At 32.8% G+C, this 13,558-nt stretch overlaps 2 protein-coding genes across 2 annotated transcripts in view; one reads left to right on the top strand and one right to left on the bottom strand.

The window, feature by feature from the left end:
• Positions 1–2,003, top strand: part of Ca-Ma2d (Ca[2+] channel Muscle-specific alpha2/delta subunit) — a 55,293-nt gene extending 53,290 nt beyond the window's left edge. Inside the window, exons 12-13 of the mRNA XM_073966920.1 lie at positions 665–1,083; positions 1,271–2,003. Of these exons, the coding sequence (XP_073823021.1) occupies positions 665–1,083; positions 1,271–1,378 (527 nt within the window). The 3' untranslated portion in view covers positions 1,379–2,003. The remainder of the gene's footprint in view (positions 1–664; positions 1,084–1,270) is intronic.
• A 3,732-nt stretch (positions 2,004–5,735) lies between these two features.
• Positions 5,736–11,911, bottom strand: spel1 (DNA mismatch repair protein spel1). The gene is made up of 6 exons (XM_073966922.1): positions 11,673–11,911; positions 9,557–10,087; positions 8,138–9,494; positions 7,842–8,074; positions 6,750–6,841; positions 5,736–6,673 (listed from the first exon to the last, which is right to left on the bottom strand). The coding sequence occupies exons 1-6, from the start codon at positions 11,766–11,768 to the stop codon at positions 6,205–6,207; spliced, it is 2,778 nt and encodes a 925-aa protein (XP_073823023.1). The 5' UTR covers positions 11,769–11,911; the 3' UTR covers positions 5,736–6,204.
• Positions 11,912–13,558: the final 1,647 nt, after the last annotated feature.

Genomic DNA, 13,558 nt, shown 5'->3' with positions numbered 1-13,558 from the left:
TCGAACCACTAACAACGGATTTTTAAAGAATATTTTTTCCAACAGCGTCACAACAATAAACGTGGATTTTTAAAGAATATTTTTTCATGGACCATCGAACCACTAACAACGGATTTTTAAAGAATATTTTTTCATGGACCATCGAACCACTAAAAGTGTATTTTTAAAGAATATGTTTTCATGGACCATCGGGCCACAAAAAAGAATTTTTAAAGAATATTTTTGTATGGACCATCGGATTTTTTAAAGAATTTTTGTTCATGGACCATCGGGCCAGAAAAAAGAATTTTTAAAGAATATTTTTGTATGGACCATCTGATTTTTTAAAGAATACTTGTTTATGGACGATCGGACCAAATCCCGTGATTTTTTAAAGAATATTCTTTCATTGACCATCGGTCCCAAAAAGTGGGGTTTTTAAGAATATTTTTTCAAGGACCATCAGACTAACAATTTTTTTTCAAGGACCATCAGACTAACACATTTTTTCATGGACCATCGGACCACCGTATCGAAAAATGGGATTTTTAAGAATATTTTTTTTATTATTCATCACAGCAATAAACCTGGGTTTTTTAAAGAATATTTTTCATGAAAAATATTTTTTTTCTTTATTTTTTTCCTTAATTGATTTCAAAAAAACCTTCCTTCTTTGTTTCTGCAGATCTCGATTACAGTGACAATGTGGATGATGAAGATTATAGCGGCATTAGCATTGATGTGAAACCCAAAAGTGAAAGTGATGGCGAAGAAAAGGAACACATCTTTCGTGAACCACCACCGGAACCGGTTTATGTTCCTTGTGACAAGAAAGTCCGTTTGTTTACATTGGATCCGGTGGAAGTGCAAAAAGAACGCGATTTTACACATTTACCAAACAGTCGACCTTTCCACGTCAAGAAAATACCCAATTCCAATTTGTTGCTTGTAGTTATTGATGTTCTAAAGCCTTCCAAGGGCAACATTGATTTATCTGTGGAACCAACAAGGGTCGTTTATGATACGGAATTTCCCTGCTATAAGCTGAATATGAGTTTTTATGAACGGCGTCGCATTGAGGAGTGCTTTACGGAAGATGAAAATGTAAGTGTGGTGGTATTTATGGGTCGATTATGATGGGCAAGTTAACTAACTTCTTGACAGTTAAAAAATTACAAAAAGTTTGATATTTAAATCTATAACAAATTTGGCTGTTGACTATGCAAATGAAATTGGTCCACAATTTATAATTCCTCCCACTTAAATTTTGTTTTCTTGTTTTTTTTTTCAGGAATCACTTTACACCTATTGTGGAAATGCAACATCTGTTACATGGAACATGGTTCTACTAAGCATAGGAATGACAATTGTGTTATTGGTGAGATATTTACAAGCCTAGATGGGAGAGGCAGGGAGATTCCTAAAAATTCCCCAAACACACAAAAAAATTAACATTTGTTAGCCAATTTTTTTTAAATAATTGTTTGTGAACTCATCACAGCAATACTCAATTCCAACAACAAAATTTGCCAAAGAATTATTTTTAAAGAATTTATTAAAAATGCCAAATGGGAGACGACTCTTTTTTAAAGTCGTATAAAAACGTCCAACGTCCATGATTGAAAACCAAAAACTAAAAGAAGAAAAAAACTTAAGAGCCTTAAATATTTAGTTAAATGTGTTTTTATAGTTTTATTTATTATTGTTATAATAACAACAACAAAACATAGAAAAAACTCCACTTAAAACCCGATCTTGTTTTTTCCATTATTTTAATTGTGTATAAACAATTTACAACCACACAAAAATATAGATTTTTTATAAAAATTGTTTGTTAAAAATATATATTTTTTATACCAAATGAATGAAGAAAGATGACACCAACAACAAACAACAAAGCAACTACTAGTCTATTACCACCTAACAAAGAACAACAAAATAGCCAAAGCAAAATGGATCCTAGAATAAAAAAACAAAAAAACAAGAAGCCTTATATTTCTTAGAAATTAAAACAAAAATAAAAATATTTATTAATTTTTTCGTCCAGTTACTTTTTAGTACTTAAAAAAAAAACAACAAAAACAAAGAAACAAATTATAAACCTTAAATGCCTTTATATATTTTGTGTAAAAATTAAGCCAAACGATACGAAAACTCCCTCCCCACTTTCCCACAAGAACAACTTTGAAAAGTTACTTTTTTTTGAGATGGTAATCAGATTTAAAGAGCATTCAAAAACTTAATTAAAGAAGAGAGTTTGTCGAAACCAACCACCTCAAAATATCCATAGATTAGAACCCAAAAAAGATGTTTTGAAAATCAAACAGATATCGACCTTAAAACGCAACACGGGGTACAAAGTTTTGGAACTGAAAAAGAGAAATGTCACGTCTCCGAAACATGGATCAAAATTTAAAAGGACGGCAGATAGACAACAAACAAAATAGCGTTCTTAAACGTGCCCATAGTTTTGTAAACTTGTGTAATTCGAAACAAAAGAGATGTAAAGAGAAACAAAAAGAAATAACACAAATGATGATATATTTATTTTTGAAATGTTTAATATAAACCACAAACACACACATAAACACATGTATATGTAATATGCATAAAACCCAAAATATATATATTTAAAGAGAAAATTGTTTTAATCTTAAGTAAATTTAATAAAGACAAAGACCAATTGTTTAAAGAATAAAAATACTTGGTTTTGATTACAAGGGAAAATAGATTCTTAAAAAACCCACGCCTTGTAGGGACTCTCGAAAAAAATTCTTAAAAAACCCACGCCTTGTAGGGACTCTCGAAAAAAATTCTTAAAAAATCCACGCCTTGTAGGGACTCTCGAAAAAAATTCTTAAAAAATCCACGCCTTGTATGGACTGTCGACAAAAATTCTTAAAAAATCCACGCCTTGTATGGACTGTCGACAAAAATTCTTAAAAAATCCACGCCTTGTATGGACTGTCGACAAAAATTCTTAAAAAATCCACGCCTTGTATGGACTGTCGACAAAAATTCTTAAAAAATCCACGCCTTGTATGGACTGTCGACAAAAATTCTTAAAAAATCCACGCCTTGTATGGACTGTCGACAAAAATTCTTAAAAAATCCACGCCTTGTATGGACTGTCGACAAAAATTCTTAAAAAATCCACGCCTTGTATGGACTGTCGACAAAAATTCTTAAAAAATCCACGCCTTGTATGGACTGTCGACAAAAATTCTTAAAAAATCCACGCCTTGTATGGACTGTCGACAAAAATTCTTAAAAAATCCACGCCTTGTATGGACTGTCGACAAAAATTCTTAAAAAATCCACGCCTTGTATGGACTGTCGACAAAAATTCTTAAAAAATCCACGCCTTGTATGGACTGTCGACAAAAATTCTTAAAAAATCCACGCCTTGTATGGACTGTCGACAAAAATTCTTAAAAAATCCACGCCTTGTATGGACTGTCGACAAAAATTCTTAAAAAATCCACGCCGTGTATGGACTGTCGACAAAAATTCTTAAAAAATCCACGCCTTGTATGGACTGTCGACAAAAATTCTTAAAAAATCCACGCCTTGTATGGACTGTCGACAAAAATTCTTAAAAAATCCACGCCTTGTATGGACTGTCGACAAAAATTCTTAAAAAATCCACGCCTTGTATGGACTGTCGACAAAAATTCTTAAAAAATCCACGCCTTGTATGGACTGTCGACAAAAATTCTTAAAAAATCCACGCCTTGTATGGACTGTCGACAAAAATTCTTAAAAAATCCACGCCTTGTATGGACTCTCGAAAAAAATTCTTAAAAAATCCACGCCTTGTAGGGACTCTCGAAAAAAATTCTTAAAAAATCCACGCCTTGTAGGGACTCTCGAAAAAAATTCTTAAAAAATCCACGCCTTGTATGGACTCTCGAAAAAAATTCTTAAAAAATCCACGCCTTGTATGGACTCTCGAAAAAAATTCTTAAAAAATCCACGCCTTGTATGGACTCTCGAAAAAAATTCTTAAAAAATCCACGCCTTGTATGGACTCTCGAAAAAAATTCTTAAAAAATCCACGCCTTGTATGGACTCTCGAAAAAAATTCTTAAAAAATCCACGCCTTGTAGGGACTCTCGAAAAAAATTCTTAAAAAATCCACGCCTCGAAAAAAATTCTTAAAAAATCCACGCCTCGAAAAAAATTCTTAAAAAATCCACGCCTCGAAAAAAATTCTTAAAAAATCCACGCCTTGTAGGGACTCTCGAAAAAAATTCTTAAAAAATCCACGCCTCGAAAAAAATTCTTAAAAAATCCACGCCTTGTAGGGACTCTCGAAAAAAATTCTTAAAAAATCCACGCCTCGAAAAAAATTCTTAAAAAATCCACGCCTTGTATGGACTCTCGAAAAAAATTCTTAAAAAATCCACGCCTTGTATGGACTCTCGAAAAAAATTCTTAAAAAATCCACGCCTTGTATGGACTCTCGAAAAAAATTCTTAAAAAATCCACGCCTTGTATGGACTCTCGAAAAAAATTCTTAAAAAATCCACGCCTTGTATGTTCTCTCGAAAAAATTCTTAAAAAATCCACGCCTTGTATGGACTCTCGAAAAAAAAAATTCTTAAAAAATCCACGCCTTGTATAGATCCTCTAAAAAAAATTCTTAAAAAATCCACGCCTTGTATGTTCTCTCGAAAAAATTCTTAAAAAATCCACGCCTTGTATGTTCTCTCGAAAAAATTCTTAAAAAATCCACGCCTTGTATGGACTCTCGAAAAAAATTCTTAAAAAATCCACGCCTTGTATGTTCTCTCGAAAAAAATTCTTAAAAAATCCACGCCTTGTATGTTCTCTCGAAAAAAATTCTTAAAAAATCCACGCCATGTATAGATCCTCGAAAAAAATTCTTAAAAAATCCACGCCTTGTATAGATCCTTGAAAAAAATTCTTAAAAAATCCACGCCTTGTATGGACTCTCGAAAAAATTCTTAAAAAATCCACGCCTTGTATGGACTCTCGAAAAAATTCTTAAAAAATCCACGCCTTGTATGGACTCTCGAAAAAAAATTGTTAAAAAATCCACGGCTTGTATGGACTCTCGAAAAAAATTCTTAAAAAATCCACGGCTTGTATGGACTCTCGAAAAAAATTTTAAAAAAAATCCACGCCTTGTATGGACTCTCGAAAAAAATTCTTAAAAAATCCACGCCTTGTATGGACTCTCGAAAAAAATTCTTAAAAAAATCCACGCCTTGTATGGACTTTCGAAAAAAATTCTTAAAAAATCCACGCCTTGTATGGACTCTCGAAAAAAATTCTTAAAAAATCCACGCCTTGTATGGACTCTCGAAAAAAATTCTTAAAAAATCCACGCCTTGTATAGATCCTCGAAAAAAATTCTTAAAAAATCCACGCCTTGTATAAATCCTCGAAAAAAATCTTATAGACCCTCGAAAAAAGAATAAAAAATCCAAGCCTTGTATAGACCCTCGACAAAAATTCTTAAAAAATCCTCTTCTTGTATAGTCCCTCGAATAAATTTATCGACAGACCCCTTAGTCTATTTTGATGATGCGAACACCTCCAAACTATATTACAAGTTTCAGTATAATCGGTTCGGGTGTAATAGATTATAAGGGATATTCTTCGTACAATCCGCTACTACAAATTACTTCCACAAAATACAATAAAATAAAAAGAATCGGTCACTTACCTAATTTACTTTGAAATGAGTTTCTTTAGTTGATTGTAGGAAATGTAAAAAATCTTGAGTGTAAATTTTGAAAATATGTTGATTGAATTATTTTTTAAAATCTTGAGTATTGAAAATTTCAGCATGTTTATTCAATTTGTAAATTGTTATTACTGTAAATTAATAAGAAATTAAATCTTAGCTTATAAAGAAAATCTTAAATAACATGGAAGCAAAGCAATAAAGCAAATTAGATTTGTTTTTAAATGAATCGAAGGACCAATCATAGCAATAAATAAAAATTTTACTGCAATGAGACTACAATCATTACAGTAGAATTTGAATTTATTGTTACTATTGGTTCTAAACTGTTGGTAGCGATGAAAATATTTGCTTATCACAATGCTATAAAATACTGTTTAATAATGTAATGAATGAAACCAAATTACCTTTATAATAATATTCACTTTTAAGTGAAAAATAAACAAAAAATGTTTTTAAAACAAAACAATACAAGTACGATACGCGATATCCCACAAGAAAACTTAAGATTAATCAGATGTTGTTGTGCCAGCTGTGGCCAAAACACACTTAAAATATTCACTATCCAAGTTGCGTATATCTTGAGTAAATTGTTCCACCAATTTGGATAGATCATTTTCATTAATATCTACATTATTTCCCGTTGTGGATAAATTTTCAATGGCTTTGTTAATTTTCTCTAAGAGGACTTTATCTTCACTGCTTTGCTTATCGGCATGTTCATCTTCAAATTCATTGTAAACTTGTTGGGCATTATGTACAACCTTCTCGGGGAAGTTTGCCAGGCGTGCAACTTGTATACCAAAACTTTTTTCCATTACACCGGGTCGTACTTGATACAACAAGGTGAAATTATCATTATCTGCAATGGCGGCCATATGACAATTTTTCACTGTCGAAACTGTTTCCGAGAGGTTAGTGATTTCATGGAAATGTGTGGCAAACAGGGTGAAACATTTTGTTTCTTTTGCCAAGTGTCTGAAATTAAAGGAAAAAAAAACAAAAATTAATTATAAAATGTTATATTTTATATTAATAAAATAGTAAAACTTACTCCGCTATAGACCAGGCAATACCACAACCTTCATAGGTAGATGTACCTCTGCCCAGTTCATCAATAATTACTAAGGATTTATCAGTGGCAGACTGAAAGAGAATTCAAGATTATTACTCTTTGGATACAAGGTTTTCTCTTTGGGTTAAATAAGGTTAAGGCACATCACCCGGAATGCCATGAAATATTTTAAATATTGGAATTACAAGTTTGTCATAATATATTTAGTAACTCTAGGAGAATGTTGGGAATGGTTTATGTTTAAGGACACCTTTTATTATTATTATTATTTATTTGTTATTATTTTTGAAAATCATGATATTGGTAGCGATCAGTTAATTTTGCAAGCTGTCAGTGCGTTTTGTAAACATTTTTCTCTGCAAAGAGGAAAGTGATGAAGTTAAGCCAATGGGGGAAACTCCAGACTTAGACAATCATATGATTGAATCTTCAACTAAAACAAAACAAACAAAAAACAGCGAAGGCTCGCGCAAAACGGAATTTTGTAAATAAAATTCCAACGACATACTCACAGGTAACTGTGTTGATGTTATTTCAACTTAACAGAAATCGATGATTTCTTAGTTGAATCGTGCTGTCAGCTTGCAAATATTTTGTTCTGGTGTTTTTTGGGAAAGCCGAAAAGTGAGCATCATTCTCATTAACATGAGAATACTCGATGCTTAAAGAGTTCAGGTTTTCACTAAAAATTCATCATTTCAAAAACTGAAAAGACAATTGATAATTCCCTTCGCCGGGATGAAATCATGATATTGGTAGCGATCAGTTAATTTTGCAAGCTGTCAGTGCGTTTTGTAAACATTTTTCTCTGCAAAGAGGAAAGTGATGAAGTTAAGCCAATGGGGGAAACTCCAGACTTAGACAATTTTTGAAAATGTTAACACAGTTAAATCTTGTTGGAACTCAAACAAAACTTTGTAAACATATGTAAGTTTTGAACCTTTCCATAGGAGGCACAGCTTTTCAGATGCGAAGCATTTATATTCATGTTATTTATTTCGAGTTAATCAGTTTGTTCCTAAACTTTTTTCTAGAAGGAAAAATATCCCACAATTTCAATTATTTCCTTACCCTTATTATGCCAGAAGTTTCAATCATTTCAACCATAAAAGTACTCAGGCCCTTGATGATATTATCGCTGGCTCCAACACGACCCAGTATGGAATCAACCATGGAAATTGTGGCCTCAGAACAGGGAACAAAACTGCCAACGTGTGCCATTAGTACAGCAGTTCCAACCGAACGTATATAGGTGGATTTTCCACCCATATTTGGGCCAGTTATGATGAACATATTACAGACATCTAACGAAAAAATATGGACCATTAAAACGTATTCACAAAATAAAACACATTTTCAATACTTACCCTTTTTAAATTCCACACTATTGGCAATAAAGGATATGTGCTCCTGCAATTCCAAACAAGGATGTCTAATGTCTTTGAGCACCAATTCTCCTGAGCCTTCTTCCAGCATTTTTGGCCTAACATATTGTGTTGGAGCCGATTGAGCGGCAATGGCAAAGCTTACCAAACAATCTAATTGGGCATATTCATTATTCAAACAGGTTAGCGGAGAGGCATAACCCACAGCCACTTTAATGATTTCCTCAACAATGGTTTTTTGTTGTTCTTCGTATTGTGTCCTAAGCTGGACAAACTCATCATTTATTTCTGATAATGTGTCGGTGGTAAAACGTATGCCACCCCGAAGAACATCGATAATTTTGTAATCCTTATTTTTACGCAATACGCTATCATCTCTGAGGGTTGTGCGCAATGTATAACCCACATTAGGTACATTTACTAATTTCACGGAATTTTTATCCAAATCTAAATCACGATTTGCCTTATCCTGACAACGTTCCATAAGTTCCAACAGTTCATCCATGCGTACCTTCATCTCCAACAAATCCTTATCAAATGAGGCCTTTACCAAATATTCTCCATTCTCTATTTTATCGAAATCCATAACTTGTTCTACCATTTGTTTTAGGCCCGACAAATCTTCCCAATAATTTTGCATTGGCTCACATATGACACTTTTCACAGTGGAGTTTTCCAAAGATTTCAAGAGATTTATAACCTTGGGAGTACGTAATATGACTTGATATACTCGAAAAATGTCCTGGAGATTGGCTTTTTTACGTAACAACTTCTTGGTTAACATTAGGATGTCAGGTATACGTTTGAGAAAATCTTCGTGAAGAGAATTCAGTGTATTTGGTGATTCCATGAAACACTGGACAATGTTATGGCGATCGTTTAGAATTTCACGACTGCGTAATGGCTGCTTTACCCACTGCGCCATAAGACGATGACCTTGGGGGGTGTTGCAACGATCCAAAACACCCAAAATACTTTGCCATCTATAAGCGGGTGATGTGGGATGTGTTCCTGGTTTGGGTAAAATATTCAAGGCACTAACAGCTGCAGCATCCATGTGTACAAATCTTTTCAAATTCAATTGTTGCAGTTTGTAGTGACCCAAGTTACTGCTATCACTCATTAGGGCCAGATATTTGATGGCCATTTTTAAGGCATCCATTGCAATGGTACAAGTTAGTTCCGGCAGTCCTGCTGCATCTTCGGCCTGGCCTTTATAAAATCTTAACAACTTGTTCAAGTCCTGCACCAAATCATTCTTTTCAGAGGCCATTTGAGATTTGGAGGCAACTGTCACCATAATGCCATTACGCTCCAAAAGATTTTTAATGGATTCGTACTGGAAAATAAAAACAACAACATTTTATAAAAGATAATAAAATTTAAATATGTGCACCTTACCTCTCCTTCTTGCGAGGGCAGTAAACACTCTTTGGGTCCCAAGAGCACCACAGTAGCCTCCAATTCCGTCAAGAAATCATCATCGACAAATTCCAATATCTGAAATAGGCAATCATTTTGTTCCACAGCCGCAACACCAATATTTCGCATATTGTTGTTCACTCGCATTTGTAGCGACAGAATACTATTGCCGACCAACTCTTCTTTATTGGTGAAAATTATATCTTCAAATTGTAGAAGATTACCAGGAGAACCACGATATTCAACCTTCCAATCTGTGTTACCAATCGACGCGCGACGTACGTACACTTCGACACGATAATTACGTACGAGTAAAAGTTCACGAACCGCAGATTCAAATTTATTTTTATACAACGTAACATAGGGTATTGATGCTGGATCATCGGGTATCATTTCCGTAATATAGGCAGTGGATTTATAAACCATCCGAGCAACAAGATTGGTATCATCTTTACCGTGAACGGTATACGAATCACTGTGATCAAAGAAACGAACCGTGGTCGAGGGTTTCTGAAAGTGAAAGAAAAAGTTATTTCAAATTAAAAAAAAAAACAGAAAATGAGAAAAATTTGAAGTATTGGAAGATTGTTTTTTTTAATCACATTGCGAAGTCTTTTGAGAGTCCTTTTGGTGATCAAAAACTGATTAAGTCGCTTGTATGATCAGAAAGGGACTCCTTGTGACGATTTAAAAAAGTTAAATTTAAGATACAACAAATAAGTGACTATTTTTTCGTTATTTATTGTCACATTTTGATCATCTGAAGATTGAAAAATGCTTAATCAAAAAAGGGCAGGTGTTTGAAAGGTGATTAGAATTATGATTAAAATTTATTGCTTTGGAGTAAATGTCAAAGAGTTTGATTTTTTTATTTATAAAAGTTACGTGAAGATGCGAACATCAATTTATTTAAAAGTGAAACATAAAAATAACTAAAAGATATACCTTATTTCTTGATATATATAGTTTGATATTTATTCTACAATCTTCACGAATAGGGTAAGTAATATGTATATTTATGGAGCAAGTTGAGTTTAAGCATTAAGCTCGGAAAAAATTATAATTTTTTTATATAGCGGCCTTCGGCCGGGGTTTAAGACTTTCTGCTATGGACAGGAGCCAATCTAGGGAACGGGAGCAACATTTTCTTTTAAATTAAAATTTTTCTCTAAGTAGCCGACATTTAACAAGGGAATTTTCGGAACTTCGAGAAGTATGGACTTCCGCAAAAAATGTTATATATATTTGTGATCAGGGTAACGAGACCTACCTGTGAAATAAATTTGGTCCCGATCCGAGCTTAATGAAAACATTCAACTTAAGCCATATTTATTTTTTATATTTACAGTGAGTCAATTAAGTATTTTGCCTCTTTAGAAAATTGAAGAAATTTCAATTGAAACCATCAAATTAGTGGTCAAAAAGTCGAATATTTATGTGTAGTATGTTTGTGGATAGTTTAGTATCCAATATCTGCAAGAAACGCTGCGAAAGGCTTAATGGTCTTCTTGATATTGACAAAAATCTGTAACAACACAAAATATTTTACCTCAAAAAAGTATTTTGCCTTTTACATATTTTTTGAGAAAAAGACATTTTTGTTACACGCTAAAGATTTTTATAGTAACCGTTGGAGATTATCAATATATATAGGGGGATTTAAGACTTTCTGCTATGTAGAGGAGCCAATCTAGGGAACGGGAGCAACATTTTCTTTTAAATTAAAATTTTTCTCTAAGTAGCCGACATTTAACAAGGGAATTTTCGGAACTTCGGAGGCGCATATCTCGAGAAGTATGGACTTATATATATTTGTGATCAGGGTAACGAGACCTACCTGTGGAAAAAATTTGGTATCGATCCGAGCTTAATACTTAAACTCATCTTAAGCCCAAATTTGTTCATGTTCTAGCGTGATTGGCCAGTTAACGATCTCTTAAAAATCATAAAATTTTCAACAACATTTGACAATTAATTTAATAATTTATGTACATATTTATGTACAAATCTGCAGATATTAACTTTGAGCTCTTTAAAAGTTCCTTTTCCCAAAGTATCTAAAGGAATTTGATAAAAGTGAAAGGACTCTACTCACCTCACCCAAAGACTTATAGAATCGTATAAAGTTACGTCGGGCATTTGTATCCATATTAAATTGTGGAGCCTGTTTATCGACAATTATTGAATCCATTTTCACACTTTTATGCTGCCTTTTTAAAACTTTTTAAACAAAGAATATTAACAATTTGCGCGTCTTTTCGCGAAGCAATGCCAAAAAACTAAAATCTTATTGTGAATTATGATGACCTATTGTGATTTTCTGTCAAATGTTGTATGAACAAGTTTGTTTTTGGATAGATATATGTTATTGTGAATTGTACTTTTTTCTCAACCAGCAAACAATTTAGAGGTTAGTCCCGGTCCACACTACAGTAATTTCACTGTAATTTTGCATGAAATTTTGCGTTTTTGGGGGAAAAAACATAATTTCCGAAAACTAGTGTACACGGTTTCATTTGTTCGTCAATTTTGCGTTGTGGCAATATTCGTATGAAACAAAAAGATAGTTTTATTTTACATTTTCTTTTATTTCATGTCAAAATTTCAGTGAAATTAGTCGATGGTCAGACTAGCAAGGTTTCTTGAAACCAATTTCGTTAAAGTTTCTTTTCAAGTTTCGTTAGTGTCCACACACGTTAAAGTGAAATTTAATATTTTTGCGTGTCCTCTTTATTGTACCATTCCGCGTTTGTTGTGTTTCTCGTACCAATAAAAAAAAAGACATAAATAAACCAAAAAACAACACAAAATAATTAATATTAATAATTAAATTAATATTAATAGTTAAATTTTCACTATTTCATTAATTAAATGTTTTTTATTAAATATATTTATGTTTGTTTTGTTGTTAACGTTTGCTTGAGAAAATAAAAATGAAAGAAAATTAAAGAAAAAATCTTGCAACGAAGAACGAGAAGAGGCAACACAGCAAACACAGAAAACCATGTACATGGGTTTCACTACTTCATACCCCTCGCCAATAAACTTGACGTCGCCATGTTGAAACCATGCTAGTCTGACCATCGACTTACTTACCTGAGGTTACCATTTTTACCATTTGTTATCATTTTTAACCTGCAAAGCTTTCCTTAACCCCAAAAAGTGGTAAAACTGGCAGCAATTTTTAAGAGAGTGAGAGAGAGCACATATGCCTTTCTCTTCTACCATAGGCTACCAGATAAATTTCTGCAGGTAAAATTGGCAGAACTGATTTTTCGACTTTTGTTTGACGTTTATTTCACAATGAAAAAAAAAATGGACGAAAAAGTCGAACGCTGACAAAAGTAAATTAACTGTGGAACAAAAGACGAAAATTGATTTTTTATGTTTCTTTTTGACATTGCTACCAGATCTACCATTTTTCCGTTCCTTTACTTTTCTGGTAAAATTGTTCATGAGAAAGCAATTTTGACACTTTTCTCTTTTACCACTCTTACCATTAAAAAAGTAAAGAAACAAAGCTTATGCCAAGTTTACACTTGCGCTCCAAAATCCACTGGATTTCACGAAATCCTGAAATACACCCCGGTGTTTACATTTATTTTTTGTTGATTTCAAACATATAACAATGATAAAGGTAGATGCATATGCGCAGCTGATCGAACATGAATTTTCAAAACAATTTGTTGTAAATTGATTTAATCGTCAAAAATATACGACAATATAGAACTTTACAACTTTACTTGGAAAATTATCGTAATATTATCTATATATCGTATTAATTGAGTATAGTACTAACAAATGAAAAAATAAAAAATATTTTATGGTTGAGACATTATAATAATAAATGTTGATAGATAAAAGTTTTGCTCAGAACCTGCAAAATATTAGTAGTTGCATGGTTTAATAATAAAGGTTAGCTAAAGCTTCCTGTCAATTTAAATTTTTTTCTTTCGACTGTTCCTAAAACTTCAAAACAAT

Source organism: Musca autumnalis, unplaced genomic scaffold (assembly GCF_047663935.1).
Source record: "Musca autumnalis isolate F117 unplaced genomic scaffold, ASM4766393v1 scaffold_2, whole genome shotgun sequence".
In the NCBI taxonomy this organism is placed as follows: domain Eukaryota; kingdom Metazoa; phylum Arthropoda; class Insecta; order Diptera; family Muscidae; genus Musca; species Musca autumnalis.
Note: the sequence above shows the minus strand (reverse complement) of the source record. Positions and strands in the feature narration are given on the sequence as shown.